This window comes from Balaenoptera physalus (genome assembly GCF_965194825.1).
Source record: "Balaenoptera physalus genome assembly, chromosome: 17".
NCBI lineage: Eukaryota > Metazoa > Chordata > Mammalia > Artiodactyla > Balaenopteridae > Balaenoptera > Balaenoptera physalus.
The window spans coordinates 7,983,811-8,010,007 of NC_138895.1; the positions used below are offsets into that span (position 1 = coordinate 7,983,811).

At 42.5% G+C, this 26,197-nt stretch overlaps 1 protein-coding gene and 1 long non-coding RNA gene across 5 annotated transcripts in view; one reads left to right on the top strand and one right to left on the bottom strand.

The window, feature by feature from the left end:
* The window catches only part of CA8 (carbonic anhydrase 8), a 132,450-nt gene that overhangs the window by 86,816 nt on the left and 19,437 nt on the right, over window positions 1-26,197 (bottom strand). For 2 of the 4 annotated variants that reach the window (XM_082433090.1, XM_082433089.1), the window contains exon 4: window positions 23,067-23,220. In XM_082433090.1, coding sequence (XP_082289216.1) covers window positions 23,067-23,082 — 16 coding nt within the window. In that variant the 5' untranslated portion in view covers window positions 23,083-23,220. Of the gene's footprint in view, window positions 1-539; window positions 975-23,066; window positions 23,221-26,197 lie in introns of those variants that run through there. The other 2 variants (XM_082433091.1, XM_082433088.1) reach the window with 2 other exon arrangements.
* Window positions 496-20,412, top strand: LOC309646610. The gene is made up of 3 exons (XR_014255465.1): window positions 496-630; window positions 6,986-7,137; window positions 17,055-20,412. It is a non-coding gene; the product is annotated as an uncharacterized lncRNA (long non-coding RNA).

Consider the following 26,197-nt stretch of genomic DNA (forward strand, 5'->3'; position numbering starts at 1 on the left):
GAACAGATCAGTGGCTCAAATACTTTCTCCCCGCAGGCAAGCAAGAAACTAATAGTTTCACTAACGCTATATGAGAAAAGAATCTGAAAAAGAATGAATATATGTAGATGCATAATTGAATCACCTGGCTGTACATCTGAAACTAACACAACGCTCTAAATCAGCTATACGCCAATAAAATTTTTTTAAAAAAGAAACTAATAGTTTCACTAACGCTGTACTCTCAAGGTGTTGAGTACAGCACAGCGCGGCTCTTCTCGCTACTCGCAAGACGGAAATGTCACCGCCGCAGCCTTCAGGCTCGCCCTCCGGACCGCGGCAGGTGCCAACCGCTGCCCGGCGGCAAGGCCGGGCTCCCCGACGCGAACGCAGGTGGCGGGCACCCCCGCTCTCCCCGGAGCGCCTGGTGCCCCGAAACCGGCCGGCGGCGTGGGCAAGTGTCGGGGACGCACGCGGGAAAGAGCGGACGCGGGGCGCGCCGAGCGCGCCAGAGCAGCGGGACACCAGCGGCGCCAGCCTCCCGACTCGCGGCCGGTTACCTTCCTCGTAGCCCCAGTCCACACCCTCCTCCTCTTCCTCCTCATCCTCCTCCTTCTCCGGGAAGGGCACGGAATCTTCGATGAAGCTCAGGTCAGCCATGGGGAGGCCGTGGGTCCCCTCGGCGCTCTCGCCTGAGGTGCCTGCGCCTCTGCGAGGCTAGCGCTCCGGAGCGCCAGGGGGAGCGCGCGAGGGGGCGCACGGGGCGGTGGGAGCGCGCGTGCAAGTGGGAGCGCTCCCGCGAGTGGGAACGCGCGTGTGTGAGGCAAGCGCGCGAGAATGAGTGTGAGCGCGTGCGGCGAAGGGCAACGTGGGTGTGAGCGCGCGTGCGAGCGCGAGGGGCGCAAGGCGGGAGTCGTCGGGCGGCCGGCCCGGGTTGGGGGGTGGGGGGGCGTGCCCGAGTCCGGCAGGAGCGCGAGAGAAGCCGCGGCTCCGAGAGCGCGATCAGGCGAGTTATAAACTCGGCCGGGGCGTGGCTGGCACGGGAGGGACCGCCCCCTGCGCTCAGGCGGGGGCCCGGGATGGACCGCACGAAAAGGCCCCGGGGCTCCGGGCCGAACCCACGGAAGCAGAAGAACCCACCCCTAGACACACACACACGCACGCACGCACGCTCGGCCTCCCGCGCCCAACCCCGGTGCGTAGGGCCTAGGCCAGGGGCTTCCTACCCTAATTTAGTGTCATCTTATTCCAGGAAATACCACAAAGAAAGAAAGGGGTCGGGGAGAAGAGACACGAATTGCCCCGGATAAGAGTAAAGAGAAGGCTGGGGAACCTTGTACCAAAACAAAAAAAAGTTTCCCGCTCCGAATCTTAGTCGTTGAATATTTACTTTTTAATTCATCCTTAGAGACCAGCGGAAACGATTATGGAAAATTTTCCAGGAAAAGTATAGTTCCTAAAAACGCTTAAGGAAAAAAAAATTGTTTTAATCTAGAGAGGAAATTTAGGGAAATTTTTCCATTAAAAAAAAAAAGGCAAGAGGAGTGAAAGATAGTAAAGAAAGGCTGTTTAGTTTTAGTTTTAAGCCTGGCTTAAAACTTCGGGCGCAGCTGACTGTGTACACAGCTCCCAACCACCTGGTGAAATCGTGTAAATAATGAAATGCACACATTACATAACAAACGGGAACTTTCCTGATCCAAAGAGTCACCTCTTGAATATGCTTCTCAATCCAGGGTGAATGACTTCAACCCCCTGTTCCAAGAGCTTTTAAATCAGAGCAGGTTAACCCCGCATTTTTAGAAGGTCTGTGTGCATAGTAAGCTCAGATTTGGACCTTAGGTAAGATTTTTTTTAATGTGCACCAAAATGTTAGCAGTTTGAATAGCGGGTTCCTAAATGATACCATCCTTATGAATGATTAATTCCTCCTGTAAGGATGGAGATGCTCACTTTGGAGATTTTTAATTTCTGTGTTCCTAGCCCTCACTGCCTACTCAGCCCTCCACTTTTGTAAAAAGCGACTTTATGAGCTATTAGAAATTTCTCCGGAAAATGGATTGGGACTGAAGGGGGCGGGGGGGGGGGGCGGACTCAACCAATTCTGCCACTTTCTGGAATGTTTAGCAAAATAGATAAAAGCTAAAAAAAAAAAAAAAATAGATAAAAGCTATTGGTCACCTTTAGCTTTGAGGATTTCAAGCATTCTTGTAATTTCTCTTTCACCTTAACACAGAGACCAGAAAGTCCACCATTCAGAGGACTGATACACAGTTTGAGAGAGACTAAATTCATTCTTCACTCACTGCCTTTTGGTATTCTTTAGTGGAGACCCTCCCTCCTCTGCACCCCAGTAAGCCTGGGATTGACAGAAACAGAGGTCTACCCTAAAGATATAGCCTTTAAAAATAATAAGCACTGCCCAAAATATTAACCACTTTCCACTGAAGTTCTTCTAAAAGGAACATTTTATTTCTTTTAACGTTTTTGAAAACTTGTTCACAGTCTTGAAAATTTCAACCGACTTTCTTTTTAGAAGTAGGTTCACACATTCATCAAATGCTGCAACTCATGGAACCCAGGCAGGATCTTGAGAACAAGATCACTTTGTGACCTTGAGCTCTTCAGCAGTGTCCATTCCCCATTGCCCCCAAACCTGCAGAGATGCTAGATTGCAACCACTGTGTGACCACCAATTTCATTTAAAGGATCAGATGAATTATAGAGATGTTTACCAAACCAGAGGACAGCAAAATCTTGTGGGAAAAGCTCAGTTTTCCATGAGTAAATGGTGCGCCGTATCTACAACAGATAGGCTGAAAGACTGAATTGTTAATGCTGAATTTTGCAACTTATAGACAATTTTGCATATAGCCCACGATGTATCACCATTCATAAATACAGTTAGCTACTAGACAAACGTATGTTTACCCATATTTGTTCTTTGTGAATTTTTCAACATCATGTGTGTAATGTAACTCCTCTCTGCAAGCCTAGGATACCTGCCCAGCAAGCAACATATGAGCTATTCCACCATGCGTCCAAATATTCAATTAACAGGCTTAATTGCTTTGAGACTGTGTGCTTCAGAATTCTGCTAATTAACAGCACCTTAAGACCTTCTCTTCTCTGATCGCTGTACTATATTATCACTAAAGGTGGAGTTTCTATTTCTAGTTATTATAAGATATCTGTCGCCATAAAACCTAAACACACAGATCAAAGATATAGGCCATTGCTTTGATTTACAAGATAGAACAAGCACACCTAAATCCAATATCAGTCTAAAAATATTCATGCTCTATATTATGGATATAAGTACTACACATATCCCTCCGTATAATTTTAATGCATTTCAACCTAATATCATTTTTATTGATAATTCCTTAAATTAACTGTATATTGCTCGCTTTTAGCGTTTGCATCACTGAGGTCAAACCACGTCCTAAAACAATTTATTAAAACTAAGATATATGTAACTAATTACTATCCGATACTAAGAAAAGAGAAATAGAAATACCTAAAAGGAGCAAACTAATCTAGATATCACAGCACCGCGCACTTACACAGCCCTCTTCTCCCAATCTTTTCTTACCCTTTATCTACCTTCCCAAGGCTTTCTTACTGTACTGGTGAGTTTGGGCCCTAGAGTCGTCATAAACAATCATTAACCTTCTTCTCGTGCGCACCTTGTGCTCTAGGAACACCTCAAGGATGGAGCTAATATTTGCATGTCAAGTAGCTTCGAACCAGATTGTCAATTTCTGAACTTCACCAACAATGAACTGTGTTCCTTTGTGTGCACCGCTCTGTTGTGGGAGACCCCAGAATGAATAAAATCCTGTTTCTGCCCTTAAAGAATTTACAGTTGTCTTGGGAGTGAGGAGGTGAGAGGAGATAATTAAGTGTAATAAAGGCAGTATGTTAAATAGAGAGGCAAGTACCATCACCATCTAAGGAAGACGCGATTCACATACAAGGGAATGATCCAGGAAGGTTTCTGGGAAAAGATAGCATTTGAGGCCCACCAAAAAAGATGAGTAGGATATTTTGGTGAGCAGTGAGTGAGGGAGTACAATTACTGGCATGACCAATGATGCTGAATCATGAAAGTGCTTGTCATAGATCCATTTTCTTCTCTGAGAGCCTTCTGTGACCTGCCGAAACCCATCCGCGATACTCAAAAAATGTGTGCTTCAGTGGGCTCACGTCTGAAGTAAGACGCTTCTCTGGTTGTTACGTTCGCTAATCTGATATTTGTTTTGTCAATATAGATGTCAAAATTTTCCTCACTGTATACATTTTGATTTCTGAAGGTTTCAAGCTTTGTTTAGTAGGCAAGTTCTGATTCTTTCATATTTCTTTCTGCAACAGATTAATCTCTTATTTTGCCTGTTTCAAGTAGCATTCATCAACCTAATTTATTTGACCTCTTCTTGGTCTCTTATCTTCAGAATCATCAGCTTTTAGTCTTTGGGTTCAGTGTAGCTGTGGAAGATTGTACAGTAAGTCCCCTACATATGAACGAGTTCCATTCTGAGACCGCGTTCGTAAGTCTAGTTTGTTCATTGGTCCAACAGAGTTAGCCTAGGTAGCCAACTAACACAATCAGCTATATAGTACTGTACTGTAATAGGTTTATAATACTTTTCACGCAAATAATACATAAAAAAACAAAAACAAAAAATAAAACATTTTTAATCTTACAGTACAGTACCTTGGAAAGTACAGTAGCACAGTACAACAGCTGGCATCCAGGGGCTGGTGTCAAGTGAACAGGCAGGAAGAGTTACTGGCTGGAGGAGGGAGAGGAGGTGGGAGATGATAGAGCTGAAGGATCGTCAGCAATAAGAGACAGTGGGCAAGCTGCAATTTCACTCATGCCTGATATGGATGGAACGTACATTTGCATCTTTGAAAGTTCGCAACTTGAAGGTTCATATGTATCTTTTCTGTCATTCTCTGGCCCTCTCTGTGAGATTGTACTTCACAGCTTTGACCAATTAAATATCAGTAGAAGTGCATGCACCACTTCCCAATAGAAGCTTTAGGAGTTACTCTGTGGTTCCACCGCCATATTTGTCTCTCTGCCCCAAAATGACCCCGTCCAAGAAAGGCACTGCTTCTTCAGTCAGTCTGGCTCCTGGAATAAAAACCATGCAGAGAGCAGAACTACAGACACCCCAGAGTCAACCTATTATGTCAGTGAGAAACAAACCTTTGCTTGATAAGGCACTGAGGTTTCAGGGCTGTTGGTTACAGCAGCATAACCTAGCAAAAGCTGATTGTTACAGTAGCCATTCAGGTAAAGATGAGTTCAAGGGTAATCTTCCTTGGCTCAAATGCTTCTTTGCACCTGTCTTTTTTTCAAAGTAAAAGTACCTCTCTGACCTGTAAGGAAACTAAACCGCCTAAAGCAGTGCCCTTATCTCTGCCTTGCAAACTTCTTCGAAGCCCTGGCCCTAACTGGGATCCTCACAACCTCACCACACCATGAGAAAGCCCTTATCCATGGAAACCCCCCCATCTCCTCCAGTAGACATGGGCCATAGCTCTCTTCACTTCTCTGAGATCACACCAGTTATGTCTGGGGCCCAGTGCCCCCTTCAGCACCAAAATGACAGAGGCTGAATCTGGGATGTCTGAGACCATTATATTGATGGCTCCACAATCTATTGTTATAACAGGCAAAACCTTATGCAGGGAGCCTTCCTAGTGTTTTACCAAAGGAAATCGCCCACTCAAGTGGTTAAAGTGCATTCATAATAAATCTGTGTAGATCTCTAGCCCTGAAATGAAGATTGTGTTTGAAGTACGTGTTGTATAACCTCCTCCAATAGACAATGAGCTGCTCTAGGGCAAGAGGTTCCTCTCATTTCTCTTTGCAGCCCCTCATGGTAGGACTTAGGACTTAGCTTCCATGTGCCACCTGATCAGCCTTTACCAATATATTAGTGCAATAAAAGTTACGTTTGCTAAGGTAGAAGCTTTCAGGGTGCAGTGGGACCACGGAAAAGGGAGTGATCAAGTTTACTTGATGCCAGGTGTGTCAATAGGGGCTTCGTAAAGGAAGTGACATGTGAGCTGGGTCTTAAAAGATAAATAAGTGTTCTTTTGCCCACAGAAGGGTGAAGGAAGCGAGGTAAGAAGGATATTCCAGTGAAAAGGAAAACCAAACAGCAAAAACTTGAATATAGAAGCCAGCCTGGGTTCACTTTTTGATCAAGTTTTTCTTTTTCTGTGGTAATAGAAGGCTTTCTGTGGTGTTAGTAAAAGGGCAAAATGACACCTTTAAATAGTATGTCTCTGTTTTAGTGATTTTTTTTTTTAAGTCTCAAAATACTCTCATGACGTGAAATAAAGTACAAAGTAAATGATAGGCAGGTACATACTGTTGACAGAACAACAATACTAAAAATGTATTGAGGGAATTCCCTGGCGGTCCAGTGGTTAGGACTCTGTGCTTTCACTGCCGAGGGCTGGGGTTCAATCCCTGGTCAGGGAACTAAGATCCCACAAGCCAAGCGGTATGGCCAAAAAAAAAAAAAAAAAAAAAAAAATTATCCTCAAGAATACAGAGACCTTTACAACAAAAAAAATAGGTTTAAAAAAAAAATGTTTTGAGCCCTCTTGACATGAAGAAACGATGCAATGGCCAAGTTAGAGTAGGCTGTTGGCCTGACTCATACTTCAGTTCCCACAGCAACTGGGATGCCTCACTGTGCCCTACAACATGCTGTTGGCAGTAGGAGATGCGCTATGCCTGTTGTGCAAAATGGCAAAGCCAATTCATCGGAAAATAATATCTGGGCACTACAGTTGTCTCCAAAGATGGCTGCTGTAATTCCTGTCCTGTAGGCACATGAGAGGGGAGGCTGGTTCCCCTTCCCTTGAATCAGGGCTGGCTTTGTGACTTGCTTTGTCCAGTAGACGGCGGTAGAGTGACCCTGGGCCAGTTTGGGGCTTCGCCTCTAAGAGGGCTGGCCAATTCCTCTTTTGCTCTTAGGAACCAGTCATCATGGAAGAAACTCTACCACCCCAAGCCCGCCATGCTGTGAGGAAGCCCAAGCCAGCCACGTGACAACACCTGGAGCAGCACAGAGGCACAGGTGACTGAGACCTTCCAGCCCAGCTTAGCCGCCAGCCGAATGCAGCCAGGTGAGCGGCTCCACCCGACAGTGTGTGGGGCAGAAAGATTGTCCGTCTGAGACCTGCCTGAATTCCTGGCCCACAGAATTGTGAGAAATCATAAATCATAGTTTTAAGCCACTAAGCTTTGGGGTGGTTAATTATGCAGCATAAAGAACTGAAACAGCACTGTGTCCCAGGCACCATGTCAAGCATTCCCCATAGATTGTCTCCTTTAAGTCTCATAAGAGCTTTAATAATATCATTCCATGTTCAGATGAGATTGTCGGTGGCCATAGACAGAGGCGGTGGGTGACCTGAGATCTGCCTCTCTTAGAACCTGTGCTCAGAACTGCCAAACTGACTGCCTGCAGAGTTGGTGAACTCAGCCAATATGCTCTGTCTCCACAACCAGGAGAATGTGGGTTGTAAAACAGTTAAGAACCAGACAGCAATTTAAATGCATACTGCAGCTCTAATGCATCCTGCCTCTGGGCAAACAGGGAGGTATGCTGGACCCGTCTTGGCAGCTGGAGCCAAGAGGGTCAAAAATGGAAGGGTCAAGGAAGCTAAGAAAGGAAGCTTGGGGAAAGAGCCATACAAAACTGAAACTTTTTTTTAATTAATAGACTTTATTTTTTGAGCAGTTTTTGTTCCAAAACAATTAAGCAGAAAGTACAGTTGCCACCTACCCCCTCATGTCAGCCCAGTTTCCCCTATTATTAGCATCTTGCATTCGTGTGGTACATTTGTTACAACTGATGAGCCAATATTGATGATACATTATTATTAACTAAAGTCCATAGATTACATTAGGGTTCACTCTTTATGTTGTACATTCTGTGTATAACTTTAAGACTCTGCTTTGGGGATTTGATGAAATTTGGTATTTTTATTCTGCTCTTGGAATCCCATTTCCAAACATAACAATCCAGCTGTGGGAATTCCCTGGCGGTCCAGTGGTTAGCACTCCACGCTTTTACTGCCGTGGCCCTGGTTCAGTCCCTGGTTGGGGAACTAAGATCCCACCAGCCGTGTGGAGTGGCAAAAAAAAAAAAGACTTTGCTTAGGTATAGAAAAGGGAATCTGTGGCTGGAATCCCATGTTGAAGAGATTTGCTCCCAAATAACCCTACTCTGCAGCCATGCATTCGTCCATCTCTGTTGCTCCTCTGACCTCTCCCCTCTCTGTCCTTCTGTTTGTCTTAGCCTCTGCTTCAACCTCAGGTTTGCCCTGCTCAGACTAACAACTCAGGATTTGATCTCTCTCTCTCTCTCTCTCTTTTTTTTCTTTTTTTAGTATTGGCTGTGCCAGTTCTTAGTTGCGGCATGCAGGATCTTTTTTCTAGTTGTGGCATGCGGACTTGTAGTTGCAGCATGCATGCAGGATCTAGTTCCCCGACCAGGGATTGAACCCGGGCCCCCTGCATTGGGAGCACAGAGTTTTACCCACTGGACCACCAGGGAAGTCCCAGGATTTGATGTCTCTTGATGGACTGCAGGGTCCCTCTCATTGGTTGATTTGCTAATCAAAATTTGCTATTATGCATTATGTGTGTAATGTGATTTCACTCATTAATTCATAATAATATGATAAAAGGTATTTTTTTATAGATGAGGAAACTGAAACTCAGAGAATTAAGTGCTTTGCCCATGTTCACACAGCTAACAAGTACAGGAGTTAACCAGGTCTAACCAGCTCTACAGACAACACTTATTCCATACCCCTTTCCCACCTCTCACCTTAGAGTCAGGTTTTAGCCACTATTGTAACAACATCCCATTCAAAGTGTCATTAGTTATTCATCCGTTCACATTTGCAACCAGCACTCAATGGGATATAAATTAAGTACCTCCTTAGCCATCTAACACGCTACTCCTCAAAAAACAGAAAGCCTTCAGGGTGTTTTATATTAAATATTTCTATTTCATAAAGAGTTTGTGTAATGAGGAGGAACCAGGGACACTAATGAAATACACAAAGCAATAAACATTCCTAATGCTATTGGAGCACACATGTTGACATTATGGTAGGAACCCCATTGATTGGGCTTCACTAACCATCACTTTTAGCATAATTTTCAACGATGGAAGAAAGAGGTTAGCATGGTGCTGAGTACACACAAGGTACTAAACCAGACTGACTGCACTAGTTTCGACTGGGCCTTAATTATTTAAGGGGCAGTAACATACAACATTATAGCTTGATAGTCCCCAACTTGACAAAGGAGATAACAGAAATAGACTAAAACTACAACATGAGAGATTTAGGTGAGACACAATAATTATCAGATATAAAGAATTATCAAAAGTCTGATGGAAATACATATCCTATTAAGTGGATTATTATCGTTAGCATAATCCACTATGTTGGAAGGTGGTTTAGTATAATGGCTTTGTTGCTTAAAAAGTTTCATCTTGATGAAGTCATTTAAGCTCTCTTTGCCTCGATTTCCTCATCAATAAAATGAGGACGATAATGGTACCAGACCAAAAGCGGTGTTGAGAAGATTACCTAAATTCATATAGATAATGCATCTGAACTAGAAGAGCCAGTTCTACTAGGATGCTTGTTGTGAAAATGCAAATTTGTTCCAATGCAATTGATGTATCAGGGAACAATTTGAGCACACCAAGACTTCCCTGTTTGCTCAGGCCACTTTCTTGTCTGTGAGAAACATGAGACGGAAGCAGAAAAAGCTGCACCCAGTTGACCTGAGTCATGCGGGGACTACACATGTGCACACACGCACACACTCAGACGTCGGCCAGCTACGTCTGACGTGACAATTCTCCATCAGGCTTCAGGTGACCCTCCTTCCACCCCTTCACAGTAAGTCACAAGCTGCAAACACTTCCACAAGCAAACATCAGGTCTTTTCCAAGTTAAAATGCTGCACTTATTTTAGCATTTATGCATTTCTTAACCTTTGAAGTGTGTAAAAGCTGCTACCATTTTATTCCATTCCTTTGGTTTTTTTTTAAATGTGTCACTGATGAAGGGTTTGAGTGTTGTGCCCCTAATCCCATTTTTCCCAGAAGCCCTGTGGCTGTTTTTGCCAATTTTTCATAGCACAGTGTTTTTTAGGAACACATGTATCACATTATAGCAAAACGGACTGTATCTGCCACTAATAAGCACTCAAATAGTGTAATTATTAGTGTAATTATTATTGTTGTAATATAAGAAACTGACATTTGGTGTATATGACCTGGCTATTTTCTTAGATCATTTTATCTTTGAGTTAATTTGATTATTGTCATCATTTAGTTTGAATACTGTCCATCTTGCTGTTATTAATGTTACTGTTGTTGTATTCGTATTCAGGAATGTCTTTATGATTTGCATATTTGTGAGATTGCTCAAAGTATGTGAACCAGAGATGCCAAAAATTCTAAATGTTATTTAAATAAATCCAATCAATGTTAATCCTGTAAGCAGACATGGGAAAACCACACTTCACACCAAAGCAGGGGAAGGAGTTAGGGCTGGAAATGAGCACAGTTTGGGCAACAAGTATGAATCAAATACTGCTGGACTTATTTACTCATTTAATCCTTGTGACAACTCTGTGATGTAAGTTTTATTACCACTATTTGACAGACGAGGAAACTGAGGCCCAGGGAGTTTATATAACTTCCCCAAAATGAAAGAAACAAGGAGTGATGAAATTAGGATATGCACACAATCTGCTGCTCACTTGAAAGATAGTATGGCTTCCATTACTCCAATAATAGAATGTTGTGACTCAAGAAGCATGTTGGACAACCAGTAAATACCTGCTGACAGATCACTGACAAGCTAAAATCTGTCTTTCAGAAAGGCATTTGACATTCAAAAGGTATTAGATCCCTACCGATATACACAGTATAGTACCAAGATGTTAGCTAATTAGACCTTACCGTTTCTTACGGACTGTTGCCGATTCCCTATTAGCTGTTACCCCTCCTAGATTCTCTCAATCTTGACTCTTCTATGCTCTCTAAATTCCCGTGCACGCGCTGCACACAGAATTGATCTCAGCTGGGTTGAATCAACCTCTTCTATACCTACAACACCAGATACTTTCTGGTCCCCAGATACACCGTGTATTTCACATTGCAGGTGGTGTTTTCTCCACACAAATGGAGAACTCCTCTTGTTCATCTTCCTGTTCCCCCTCCTCAGCCCTTCTTAGCCCCTGACTATCTACAAAACTCTGCTCAAGTTCTTCCTCCCTATGTAGGCTTCCTCCCACCTCCCACAGTTTGCCAAAGCAGGTGCTATTCTGGAAGCATTTGCACCATAATCATTGCTTCCATATCTTTCTCCAGCACTTGAGTATAAGCTCTCAAAAAACAGTGACTACATATTATTCGTCTTGGAATCCCCAGGACCTAGTAAGAGTCAGGTACTCAAAATAATGCTTGTTGACTAATGCACATGACCAGATTTTAATCATTTTAAAAATAACCTAGAACAAATGTTTTGGAAAGTCCATAATTTGACTCTAAAATGAACATTCTGGGTCTGCAAAGAGTGATTCAGAACACTTCCAGGCAAAAATAACTGAACTGTATTGTTTCATATACTGCACACTTTGAAGGTCAAAGTCCTATTCTTACACAGAGTTTCTAAGCCACAATACATCTAAATCAGTTCTTTTTTATGGAACGCTCCATAAAATTTTATTACATTTTGAAAGTCTCTACATTTTATCTTTTAAAACCATTGATTTTTGTCCTCCTTGGGAATTGCCCCAGCTTGGAGAAGCTTCCCTCTGTAACAGAAGCCTGATGAGAACCTGCTGCCCCGACCGGTGAGCACATCCAAGCCCATTTGTATTTGGAGTTGATGGAAACCATGTGCATTTGTGATGACTGTGAGAAAGTGGTCCCTGCTGTATTCCAGAACTTCCTAAGGAGAAGAAACTTTTGTTTCTCTGTAAGAGTCTGTGTTTCTTTGTATCTACTAAGAAGAAACTTTTGTCTTCTTGGCTACCAAGACTACCCAGACCTGTCTCCTTTTCCAGTACACGGAAATATAACTCCTCCTCCCTTTTTTTTCCTTTTCATAACTGCTTTGGCACTAACTGATGATCTTTGAGGGGCCAAACCAAAAAACTTGTGCAAGAAATATGAGTTTTGACAGCATAAGTTGAAAAAGGAATACCTGATGGATATTGATGGATAAAACCATTGGATAAGCACCAATGGGCAAAACCCTAACTGAAGTTCCCAAGGAGATACCTAGATGCATTCTAGTTGGGAAATGATGTGGCATCAGTAAATTAGTTATAGATGTATTTGCCAATTTCTGGAATAATAAAATTAAGAAAGTTCCTTTTGGAGATTAGAAGATGTAATTTTAGGAAAAATTAAAAGAAAGTCTATTTTGTACAATTAACAAGTTTTGAAAAATTATGCTATAGTTTTAAAAATCTATAGTTTTCTGAAAGATTTAGATAAATTCATGGGTTCAATAGCCAATGGGTATGTTGCAAAAGAAAAATAGGGCTATTGATGCCTCTGGGGTCTAACACATTGGAAAATCGTGTCCCAGCACTGAATGCCCTTTATAAGAATACAACAATGTGAAACTCCACTTTTGACTTATTCTTATGTTAATGTTTACATATTCTCAAAATCTGTAACCTTCTGTTGGAAGTCAAAAGCAAATAAAACGCTAGGTGCTCAAGAATGAGATAAAGATATAATAGAAGAAACTTTAACAAAGACTGAGGAAGGCAGAATCCTTTGGAGTCCACCCTGAAAGTCTTAATTTCCCTGAACAAACACCATTATCTCACAAAAACACGAAACAAATATCCAACACGCATATCCATTATCAAGAGAAGCATTTTTTGGCTTATGTGTAAATATCTTAGGTTTGTCTAAACCAGTGGTTTTTATTTTTTTTTTTTTCAGAATAAACTGGATTTAATCAATTTTATCAGATTCTTTCATGAGTCTCAGATATTCTTGTATCCTGTATTATTTTTTTCTTTCAATTTCCATATATATATATTTTTAACATCTTTATTGGAGTATAATTGCTTTACAATGGTGTGTTAGTTTTTGCTTTATAACAAAGGAAATCAGCTATACATATATATATATATAATCCCCATATCTCCTCCCTCTTACGTCTCCCTCCCACCCTCCCTATCCCACCCCTCTAGGTGGTCACAAAGCACTGAGCTGATCTCCCTGTGCTATTCGGCTGCTTCCCACTAGCTATCTATTTTACATTTGGTAGTATATATAAGTCCGTGCCACTCTCTCACTTCGCCCCAGCTTACCCTTCCCCCTTCCCTTGTCCTCAAGTCCATTCTCTATGTCTGCGTCTTTATTCCTGTCCTGCCCCTAGGTTCTTCAGAACCATTTTTCTTTTAGATTCCATATATATGTGTTAGCATACCGTATTTGTTTTTCTCTTTCTGACTTACTTCACTCTGTATGACAGTCTCTAGGTCCATCCACCTCACTACAAATAACTCAGTTTTGTTTCTTTTTATGGCTGAGTAATATTCCATTGTATATATGTGCCACATCTTCTTTATCCATTCATCTGTTGACGGACACTTAGGTTGCTTCCATGTCCTGGCTATTATAAACAGAGCTGCAATGAACATTGTGTAAACCAGTGGTTTTTAAAGTGTGGTCCTGGACCAGCAGTATCACATCACCTGAGAAATTGTTAGGAATCAAATTTCTGGGCTCCACTCCAGACTCACCGAATCAGAACCTCTGAGGCTACAGCTAGCAATCATTTTTTAACAAGTCCTCCAGGCTAAAGTTTGGGAACCGGTGGTCTTAGACCTGTGCTGTCCAGTAAGGTAATTACAAGTTGCTATCAAGCATTTGAAACATGGCTAGTCCAAACTGAGATGTGTAGTTAAGTGTAAAATTCACAATGAATTTCAGAAACATAGTACAAAAAAAAAAAAAATTAAAAGATTTCACTAATGTTTTTATATTGATTACATGGTGAAATAATAATGAATTGGAATATCAGGTTAAACAAAGTGTACTGTTAAAATCAATTTAATCGGTTTTTTTAAAATTTTTAATCCACCTATAAGACAATTTACAATTACATATGAGCTGCATTATATTTCTATAGGACAACACTGCTCTAGACCAAGCTTCTTAAAAATGTAAAAATTCACTCCACAGAATTCCTATAGAAAGTTATATAACCTCTGCTTAAATATTTTCAATGGCGAGGAATCCACAAGAGAACCTTCTGAACAGGTCTGTCATGTATATTGAATTAAGATCTGCCTTGCTGTAACTTCCTGTTTGTTTTCGGTTGTTTTGTTTGTTTGTTTGCCGTTTTGTTTTTTTCCTTTACCCTAGTTCTGACCTCCAGAACTACACAGAATAAGGATAACCTTTTTTTTTAATATTTTATTTATTTAATTTGGCTGCACTGGGTCTTATTTGTGGCAGGCGGGCTCCTTAGTTGTGGCATGCAAACTCTTAGTTGCAGCATGCATGTGGGATCTAGTTCCCTGACCAGGGATCGAACCCAGGCCCCCTGCATTGGGAGCTCGCAGTTTAACCACTGCACCACCAGGGAAGTCCCAAGGATAACCTTTTGCTTCATGACAACTCTTCAGTATTTTATAACTTGAATCACTGTCAACAATGTGTCTTTGTGTTTGCTAGGCTGAAAATATCCCCTGTACCATCACTTGTCCACATAATGCGTGATTTCAAGAGCTTCTGCTTTCACAGTTACTCTCTGTTAAGCATGCTCCTCTTTGGAAATATCCCTCGTGTAGGAAACATGGTCCACGTACTGGAAAAGGGCCAAAGTGATTTCTGGAGCTCAGGGCATTGTTACCAGACCCTCTGGGCTTATCTAATTTCAAAGGGGTGAGTACTTTCACTTGATTGACGAGGCTATTTTCCAAATCTGCAGGGATAGAGTTTAAGTTATAGAAAATGGGTAACAACACAAATGTCGTATGCCCATAGCAGTGCAAATGATTCCTGTTCGTGGCAATGCAAATGAAGTTTGTCTGGCAGAGAATATAAATCTCTATAAGTCAAAAACACATCTAAGTGGATTTTAATTAATGAGTTAAATAAAATATTTGACACATATTCATTTTATTTTTGTGAGTTTACCTTTCTGAAAATTATGTTTTAACACTCCTGAAATAGGATTCCCAGCGCATAGGATAACGCAGCGGATGGGCACTGAGCACGGTGGGGTCCTCTCTGCTTGCCTCGCTACTCCACATCTCCTAACTCCAAAACTTTCTAACGAGCTCATTAGCACTACAGAAACAAAACGTTCATTCTTTTCTTCACAGATGATACTCTAGCTAAGTTTCCCCTACCGAATACCTTTTATTTTATAACTCAGATGCTAGATTTTTTTCCTACATTTATGCCTTTTAAATTTAATGTTGAGAATTTGAGTACATTATTCCAACCTCAGGAAATGACTATCGTATCATTTATGCCTCTATCAAAATGCAAACTGGATGCCAAAAATCACTCAGAACTCAGGGAGGCGTTGGGTAAGCAAACTCTGCTTCCACAGGAAGGGTGAGAGAGAGGAAGAGGGAGAAGACCCTCTATAGAAGCAAGGGCAAGCAGAGGCTGACACGGGTGTTGTAGGACTGAGACTTATACAGTCTGAGGGCGGGGCCTGCTCTTCTGGAAGAATAATTCACAGTTGTCCACTCTTCCTTATGTTATGTTATACATCAATAAAATGACTCTCCAGAATCTTTCTACTGAATTTTAAAAATCCATCTTAGAAGTCAGAGTACACTCTTTTCATGGAATAAGGTGGTCAGAGGGAGCAACTTTACTCCTTTTGGGGAAGTTGGCAGTTTGCCTTTCACAAATGTTAGCGACTGGATGGTTAGCCGTGATTCCTCCTTTGTTTGGATTGTCAATTGGAAGCACTTTGTATCTTGTTGGTTATTTGCGAGAAGAGAAGGGAAAAGAAACAGCATCAAAATACAACCTTGAAGTGAGTACACTTTATAAGTGAGGCTATTGCTAAATATGACTACTGTCCTTCGTGAGATACAAAATTATACCTGATTGATTGTAATGGTTGAAATTTTCCTCAGTGTTTTTCTACAATAGTCATTAGCCAAAAACAACTCTCTAATCTTGTAATGCCCACACTGTACAGATTTAGGAGCTTTTTAGTACTAAGCATATAATAAATCGTCAAGAAATATTTTTTGATTGTCTTTGGATGTTAATTATAACATGTCCTGTGAGTATAAATTCCTGAACATTATTTTTAAATAAACATTCGTTTGTAGCAAAAAAAAAAATAAATATTTTACATTCATAATAAAAAATAATAATAATATAAAATTAAGAATATAAAATTGCCAGAGCGCCTTCAAGGGCCTTGCAAGTGACCCCATGAAAGTAAGGGACCCTGACCTGAGCTTCTTTGGCTTCCCCGTGAATCTGTTCTGCATCAGCTAACTGGCTGGCACAGAGCAGGTCCTCAGTACCTGGGCTGATTTATGCACGGTCACAATTTTTATGTCATTGTTTCTGTGACTCCTTACCTCTTATGAAAGATATGTACAACAGACTTCCCTGGTGGTACAGTGGTTAAGAATCTGCCTGCCAATGCAGGGGACACAGGTTCGAGTCCTGGTCCAGGAAGATCCCACATTCCATGGAGCAACTAAACCCGTGCGCCACAACTACTGAGCCTGCGCTCTAGAGGCTGCGAGCCACAACTACTGAGCCCGCATGCCACAACTACTGAAGCCCACGCGCCTAGAGCCTGTGCTCCACAGCAAGAGATGCCACCACAATGAGAAGCGCGCGCACTGCAATGAAGACCCAACGCAGCCAAAAATAAATAAATAAATTCATTAAAAAAAAAAGATACATACAAGCCTCCATGCACCTATTTTTTATTAGGTTTGTTTAAAAGTTGTCCTAAGCTTATTCTGTTTTCTCTTTTAGATGTCTCATAAATAGCTCTTTTCAAGTGCCTGAAGTTAACTTGGGTTTTTCCCAGAGTGAAACAATGGGGAGACGGCTCTGAAAGCAACAGGTAAGTGAAATTGAGGATCAAATTTATAAAAACAAGTTGTCTTACTTTTGTAATTATAATACACTAATAGGAACTTTCAGAAGAAACTGATTGAGGGCCTTCGGGGGCCAGTGGTAAGTCCTGGCTCCCTGGGCAGTCATGTTCCCGTGTGTCACCATGGGTGGTGATGAGCCCAGCAAACTCAGATTTCTCACCCTGCCCTACGTATTTTCACCTTCTAATTCAATATTTTTAAACACATTAAAAGAAACGCCCAAGAGCCCTGAAAGTCAAGACCAATCACAAAAGGGAAGCCAGAGAGCGTACACGAGGGTGAAAGAGTTCCCCTTTGCCTCTGTGGAAGAAGAGAACAGAAGAGGCACGTGCTTTAGCACTCACCGAGTGTCCCGTCGTTTTAGTAACGTGAGGGAAAACCTCCTTCCGCGGTCCCTTTCACCTGCCAGCGTTCCATCCCTGCTTCTCGAATGCTCACTCTCCATGGGCTGGGTGGCCTTGTAAGAGGTAGAAGGCCATGCTGCTCATCTGCCTCTGTGCTGTCTCCCCAAGAGCTGAAGGGAGAGAAAGATCCTACTGCCCTGCATGCATGTGTTGCCGATAATTTGGGTGGGCTTCTGTTCTCATTGCTGTAGGGTGAATGAAAGGGTGTGTGATCCCCCACGTGTGACTTTGAGTTTCAGCTGAGCCCACTTCTGGAACAGTTTATGACTCACACGAGCCCCCTTTTACGAGTCCAGGCCCCCACTTCATACCAAGAAAAGTGGTCTGTATAAGTCCACAGAACTGTAATGGCATAAATATTTAATGACCAGAGCACGTGTTCAATAACAGTAGAGTCTGGAAGATTCTTCCCTTTTAATCTCACTGTACAGTGTAGCCTGGTAGTATTTAGGACCAAATTCCAGCTCCCACGATTGCCAGCTGTGTAACCTCGGCAGATCACTTAAACTTTCTAAGCCTCACCTTCCCTATCTGTAAAACGCAGTAAGATGTAATAGCAACATTTACCTCTTATGTGATTATGGAGATAATGTGTTTAAATAGTTTCCTGCACTGCCCAGGACACCTTCAGTGCTTAGGAAAAGGTCAGCTGCTGTTACAACATTTGTCATTTGTCATTATGTATTGTAATGACTTTTTAACCCTTATATTCAAGTATACGTAATGTAAAGTTTACCTGTTGAAAGTGTACAGTTCAGTGGTTTTTACTGTATTTACAGAGATGTACAGCCATCACCATAATCTGAGTTGAGAACATTTTTATCATCTCAGAAAGAAACCTTAGGGACTTCCCTGGCAGGCCAGTGGTTAGGACTCTGCGCTTCCACCGCAGGGAGCACGGGTTCGTTCGATCCCTGGTTGGGGAACTAGGATCCCACATGCCGCACGGCAACCTTACGCCCATTAGCATCACTTCCGTTCCCCCACCTCAACAACCCTCCACTGTGAACTTGAATAGAAGTGGTGACAGTGGACATCCTTGCCTTAGTCCCAGTCTTAAGGGTAAAGCATTCAGTCTTTCATCATTTAGTATGACCCTTGTTGACAGATTTTGACATATTTATCAGTTTAAGGAATTTCCCTTCTGTTCCTAATTTGGTAAGTGTTTTTATCATGAAGGAGTGGCAGATTTTGTCAAATATTTTTCTGTGTCTGTGGAGGTGATCACGTAGTTTTTTGTCTTTTATTCTATTAATATGGTGTATTTCATTAATTGATTTTCTGATGTTAAACCAACCTTGCACTCCTGGAATAAATCCCGAGTTCTCATGGTGTCTAATCCTTGTTATATATTGCTGTATTTGGTTTGCTAGTATTTTAAGTATTCAAAGATAGGATTGTATGCCTTAATTAGGCCTAAATAACTAGGTGCGTGATACAGGCTATACTATGCGTCCAAAGGGGCTAAGACTGGATGAAGTCACATCCTGCTGTTTGTGAAGGATACAGGGGCCAAACTTAGAGCAGAAAATCTTCCCTGCTCTAATCATGTTATAGAAATCTGCTGGGTTTTGCATTATTAGGACTACCAGGCACCACTTGCAAATATAAATAATGCAAAAATGTATTTAGTAAACCAAGAAATATATACAGCTACATATAATGGGTTCTCCACAAATATCAATTGATGGTGTTAAAATGATATGAAGAGAAAAATGCATGAGAAAAACAAATGTCTGGGCCTTGAGAAGATGACAAAAAAGTGATCAAACATCTATTCATTCACTTTAAAAGCATTTGTTGATGCTTGTGCCAGACTCTGGAGGGATACCAAAAAGACTAAGATACAGTCCTTGTTCCCAAGGGCTCCTAGTTAGTGTAGAGGGCAGAGTGATAAATAGATAGCTACATTTCAGAGCACTAAGCACAGAGTAGAAATATGTGTGAGGCTCAGAGGAAGCCCAGAAGGGGGAGTAAGGAAGTAAGTCAACCCTCCGTTGACTCACAGATGCAGAACTCGAGGGTATGGAGGGCTGACTGGATACTTATATAAGGGACCTGAGCATCCTCAGATTTTGGTGTCTGCAAGGGGTCCTGGAACCAATCCCCTGCAGATACTGAGGGACCACTGTAATGGCGAGAATGTGGAGAAATTGGTAGGCCTTGGTAATCAGTCCATAAATTTACTGTGTAAAGAAGTTCTAGAACTTTTTGATTGTTACATAGGTTTAGAAAAATGTATTTAAACAACGCTTATATGGCACTATATGCCAGTCTAAGCATTCTACAATTGTTAATTCAATTAACAATCCAATAGGGTAGTGCTGTTATCATTCCCATTTTACAGATGAGAAAACTGAGTCTCTGAGAGGTTAAGAAAGTTGTCTGATTCAGACTGTAGGTGGTGGAAGCAGGATTTAAACCTAGGCATGCTAGCTTCAGTTTCCATGCTTTTACCACTATGCCAGGCCAGCGTAAGAACTTGACTTTTAACCTGATATGTGTCTCAGGAAATGCTTCTAAAACTTTGATGGGCATACAGATCTTTGGGGATCTTGTTAAAAACCAGATTCAGATTTAGTAGGTCTGATTTGGGGTCTGATATTCTGCATTTCTGACAAGCTCCCAGGGGACGCCAGTGCTGGCAGTCCAAGGACCACACTTTGAGTTTCAAGGGCCTAAGATCTGCTGTCATTATTTTAAAATATAATATACTCAGGAGTTCCCTGGTGGCCTACTGGTTAGGATTCCAGGCTTTCACTGCCGTGGCCCAGGTCCAATCCCTGGTCAGGGAACTGAGATCCTGCAAGCTACGCAGCATGGCCAAAATATATATATATAATATATTATCATGTTATCATAATATATTATCATATCATATATATCATATATTATCATATAATATATATATTATATATATTATATATATATTATATATTATATATATATTATAATTATATAATATATATATTATCAAAACAGATAATCCATTTCCAGGCCTTATAAACCAAGCATTCTATACATACATGTCCTTAGTCCACTGAAAACTACTGCTATGAATAGCATGTATGACATGAGGTTATTGTGGATATCTGTGCATCATCACTGGGTCCAGATTCATCTCCTCGATAAAAAATAGTGAAACTTAGGGGCCTTCCCTGGTGGTGCAGTGGTTAAGAATCTGCCTGCCAATGCAGGGGACGTGGGTTCGAGCCCTGGCCCAGGAAGATCCCACATGCTGCAGAGCAAGTAAGCCCGTGCGCCACAACTAGTGAGGCCTGCGCGCCTAGAGCCTGTGCTGTGCAACAAGAGAGGCCACGACAATGAGAAGCCCGTGCACCGTAACGAAGAGCAGCCCCCGCTCGCCGCAACTAGAGAAAGCCCGCGCACAACAATGAAGACCCAACACAGCCAAAAATTAAAAATTAATTAATTAATTAATTTTTTTAAAAAAATAGTGAAACTTAAATCACACTCTCCTTTGACTAACAGAACTGACTTTTCCACAATGCCTCATTTATTTTACATATTGCAGTTCCTCAAAAGTTCCATAAATGATTCTGTAGTGTTCTCTTTTCACCCATTAAATAGGCAATTTCTCTTTTCTTGGAAAAATTCAGGACTTATCCCCACTCTTTGAATACAAATGACTTCCAAAGGCTTTGCAGAGGGAGGGCTTGTTTCTTTTGAGGAACCTGAGTCATGAACCACTCTCTAAGAATCCACTCTATGTCCATGGGTTATTTCACAATTCACGGCAACTTCCAAAAATTTAAATTGGAGAAAGTAGTCAGAGCTCAAGAAAGTGTTTTGATTTTTAAATGACTGCTTTATATTTGTGCCAAATGATATTGTGATAATAGGAGCTGAGGTTCACAGCGCGTTCTCTGAAAGCAGGCAGTCCTGTAAGCACAGGCTAACTTCCTCACGCTTGCGCTGCAAGACTGTTCCCATGTATTCCTGATTGTTCAGCGTTGTAAAACAGCTAACCATCTCTTGGGACTTCCCTGGTGGTCCAGTAGATAAGACTCCACGCTCCCAATGCAGGGGGCCCGGGTTCAATCCCTGGTCAGGGAACTAGATCCCACATTAGGCACAGCCTAATGAATAAATAAAAAGTCAAACTCAGTTTCTAGTTCTTTCCTAAAAAAAAAAAATAGCTAACCATTTCTAGTGTTTATAAATAAGAGATACATGGGACCTCCCTGGTGGCGCAGTGGTTAAGAATCCGCCTGCCAATGCAGGGGACACAGGTTCCATCCCTGGTCCAGGAAGATCCCACATGCCATGGAGCAACTAAGCCCGAGAGCCACAACTACTGAGGCTGCACCCTAGAGCCCACGAGCCACAACTATTGAGCCCACGCTCTGCAACTACTGAAGCCTGCGCGCCTAGAGCCCGTGCTCCGCAACAAGAGAAGCCACCGCAATGAGAAGCCCGTGCACCGCAACGAAGAGTAGCCCCCGCCCACCACAACTAGAGAAAGCCCACACGCAGGAATGAAGACCCAATGCAGCCAAAAGTAAATAAACTTTTTAAAAAATAAATAAATAAGAGATACATGGTCATCAGTGCTCAGTAGCAGTTATTATTACCCAATGTTTGGTTGAGTACACGGGTACACAGAGAGGTGAAGCAGATTGCCCAAGGTCACACAGCTGGTAAACATGAGAGCAAAACCTGAAACCAGGAAGTCGAGATCCAGAGCCAAGCTCTGAACCACCAGGTTTTGTTGCTTCTCAAGAGTGAATGAAACCGGATAAGAGCCCTTATCAGAGAGAAACGGCGGCCTCATTTATCCATGACATCAGCTGTGCTTTCAAACCTACAAAGTAAAATGTGGAACGAGTCAACCAAAAGTTTCGCGAGTCAGCAGCAGGAAGTGGAACCATCACTCTTCAAACAAAGTAAGAGCGAGAGCTCCATGTACCTGGCCTCGGCCTGAGCCCCAAATGAAACGGACTAGAAGGGTTGGGGTCTCGGGTGGAGAGCCTGGATGAGGGCCCCATCGCTGAAGAGCAGCTCATACGAAGGGGAAGTGGCCGCACGTGAGGGGTCTAGATGGAGTCTTCCCATAGACGATACGAACTGTGAGAGACTTTGGACGGGAGTAAGGCCAGGTCTGCCCTGGGCACATTCTCCAGGATGCATATACACCCTCTTGCTGTGGCCGTTTCCCTCAGAAACTCTTGACTCCCTGCCCTCCTACTAAGCCTACTAAGCAGCAGACATTCGGTTAACCTTGTTCAGCGATAGCCCAGTTATAGGATTTGCTTTAATCGGGTGTGGTCGGTGGGAAGCTAATCCACGAACCCTGAAAGGGGACAAAAGTGGTGTCCATCTAAGTTATCAATCGCTGCATAATAAATTATTCCAAAATATGAGTTTAAAAAACATCATCTCACGGTTTCTGTGGGTCAGGACTCTGGGCTTGGCTTGGGGGCCAGCCTCTGTCCCTCACGAGTCTGCAGTCAAGGTGTCACCTGGGGCTGCTGTCATCTTGGGGCTCTACTGGGGCAGGGTCTGCTTCCACGCTCACTCATGTGGCCATGGGCAACCTCCGTCCCTGGTAACTGGTGGCTGGAGACATCAGTTCCTTTCCATGTGGGTCTCTCCACAGGGCAGCTCAGGACATGGCTGCCAGTTTAAGAGAGAGAGAGAGAGAGAGAGAGGGAGAGAGAGAGAGAGAGAGAGAGGGAGAGAACCAGGAGGAATCCAGAGTCTTTTTATAACTTAACCTGGAAGAGGCATCCCATCACCTGTGCCCCATTCTACCTGCTAGAAGCAAGTTCCAAAATCCCAGCCTACGTTCAACGGGAAAGGATAACACAAGGGTACGAGCACCACTGGGTCTGTCTTAGCAGCAAAAGGCAGACAGAGACGGTGGGAGAGATTTGATGAGGGGAAAGTCTTATGGAACCTTAAGACTGTAATATTTGATACAAAAACACCTCTACACAGCCAAGCTGCTAAGCTGCCAGAAGCCTATCCATCAAATCATAGAAATATACAGGAAAAACGCAGTGACATTTTCTCCCTTTTTGTCCGAGTTATCAGCAAATCCTCAGCAGTTTTCCTTCCCTGGCTGCGTCGGTTGACCCTTCAGAGCCCCAGGACTGGTGACGTGTCATCAGTTATGCTACCGGCATTTGGGGCTTGTATCTAGGGTAACAATTTGTCATCCATATTCGACACTTTTAGAGTGAAGGAACACTATTTCTAATTATATGAGGACAACGGGCAACCCAGGATGCCTGGTCGCCCTTCTCCGAGGCCACGTCCGTGCTTCATGGAGAGACGTTCTCCCCTCCCTCATTTTCTCTCCCTCACCCTCCGTCTCACTGTCTTCTTCTCCGTCACTCACTTTCCACACGCTCTCCGTATCACTGCTGTCAAAAGTGAGCTGGAGACAGAGGCATCACCCTTGAGCAGCGGCTGAGGATATGCTCCCCAGTTCACACCCCGTGTTGCCCTCCCCCTCTCCTGGGTACCTTGTTCTGCAGCTGCCCTCGGAGATAAGGGAACAGCACACACGGTGCTCCTGCGGCGCTCCGGCCGTGACTCGGGTTCCCAGCCCCCCTCAGCACTGCCACTGCTGCCACTGAAGGGTGTGTCCTCCTTCCCCACCATCAACAACTCAAGAGGGGGGTGTGTGTGTGTGCGTGTGTGCATGCGCACATGTGTGCCGTGTTCCCAGAAAGGACATCAGAGATTGGAAAGTATTAAGAGAAGTACTATCAGTATAGATGGGTTGGTTTTTTTGTTTTTAAAAAGCATCTCTTAAGTATCTCTGTGTGCAGAATGTCTACTGGCTAATGTACCATCACTTTGTGGTATTTTTTTACTTATGCATTTAGAAGCTAACACATCATTAAAAATATGTACTCTGGTGTTTGCCCCTAATCAGGAATAGGAGCTTTGTTACTAAAAGTGAATATAAAGATATTGGGTAAGCGTTGACCTCGCTTACCCAATATCTCCCAGCCTTGTCCCTCTCTAAGGAAACAGATTTTTACTATCTCTTTTAGCTATCACCAATGGTTAGACACTAGCCAGATTGCTGTTAGATAGATGAAATTTAGGAAACTACATCCGTGAACTGAATTATTTATTAAAATAATGCTGCTTTCCATTATTCAGTTAGTCTCCTGTCTTTCCTAGTCAACATCCTTTAATTCATCCTAAGAAAGCATGTATGTGAACAGAAGAATATTTTCTTAAAACTGAAAAAGAAATTTCTTATCTTACTAGCAATCATTTCTGGATCATCAACACAAGAGCAATCTACGCTGAAATTAACAGCTATAGTTTCGAATGATCTGGAGAAACCATATGTCTTTTTAACTGTTCAGTCATTCAGGACAGATGAACATGAAAGTGAATTTTCTTCTTTTTCTCAACTCAAGCAAACTGAATTGGCAACAAATATGAAATCATTTTTCAGAGCTATTACAGCGTGCATGTGCAGTATTATCAAATATAGTCTAGACTGCTGTTAGTTTTACAGCAAAGAAAGGTTTCTATCATATGGTCCTTGTCAAGAGAATTAACTAGAAGGATTGATACATTCAGGGTAATATTCTCATGAGCTAGCTTTTAAATGTGTCACATTCTTCTCCATTTCAAAAGAAACTGAAAATAGATGCTATATCAGTAATGTTTGTGAAAAACAGCCCATTGTCTGGGATTGACTGGGGTAGGGGGGGTGTATATTTCTTATAAATTAAGCCTCTGGAAGAACCATAAAGTTTTTAAATCTAACAGGGTCTTTATAGCTCATCTATTCCAAGCCCCTCATTTTTTTATCTGAGGAAGCAGACATCCAGAAATATTAAGGGACCAAAGTAAAACAACTATTTAGTATCAGAATTATGATTTCAACTGTAAAAATCTGTTTCAACCTAAGCACATTGCATGTAATTTTTTTTCTGAATAAAGAAAGAGTGGAGAAAAAGAAAAATAATCCTTAGATTACTTTCTGTTATAAATATCCTTTCAGATTCTATAGATTTTTACCCCTTGATGAGTCTTAACTAGAATAAAATTCAACAAGTTGCAACAGAGCAAAACAAGGCAGAGGAACAATTTCCACCCCAAATAAAATGGAAGTAGCCTTTTTCTTTCCACTCTCAGCAAACAGGCCCTGGACCCTGCAGGTCTGAACACTGACAGAGCTGAGTGTCGCGTTCCCACACCGCAGTTGGCCTTTCTGTGCGTGCAGCCAATGGACCTGTGGCCTCAGCTACGGCCACTTCAGTCTGCCTAAAGTCAGACGTTAAGAGAAAGGAGTCAGGAAAAGCCTTTCTGTCCCTGCTCCAGAGGGGCCACTGTTAACTTCCCTGTCCCTGCTTCCCAAGTCAGGAACCAAGTCAAGCACACCCACCTTTTTTTTTTTTTTTTTTAATTTATTTTACTTATATTTATTTTTTGCTGCGTTGGGTCTTCGTTGCTGCGCACGGGCTTCTCATTGCGGTGGCTTCTCTTGTTGTGGAGCACAGGCTCTAGGCGCTTGGGCTTCAGTAGTTGTGGCGCACGGGCTCAGGAGTTGTGGCTCGTGGGCTCTAGAGCGCAGGCTCAGTAGTTACGGCGCACGGGCTTAGTTGCTCCGCGGCAT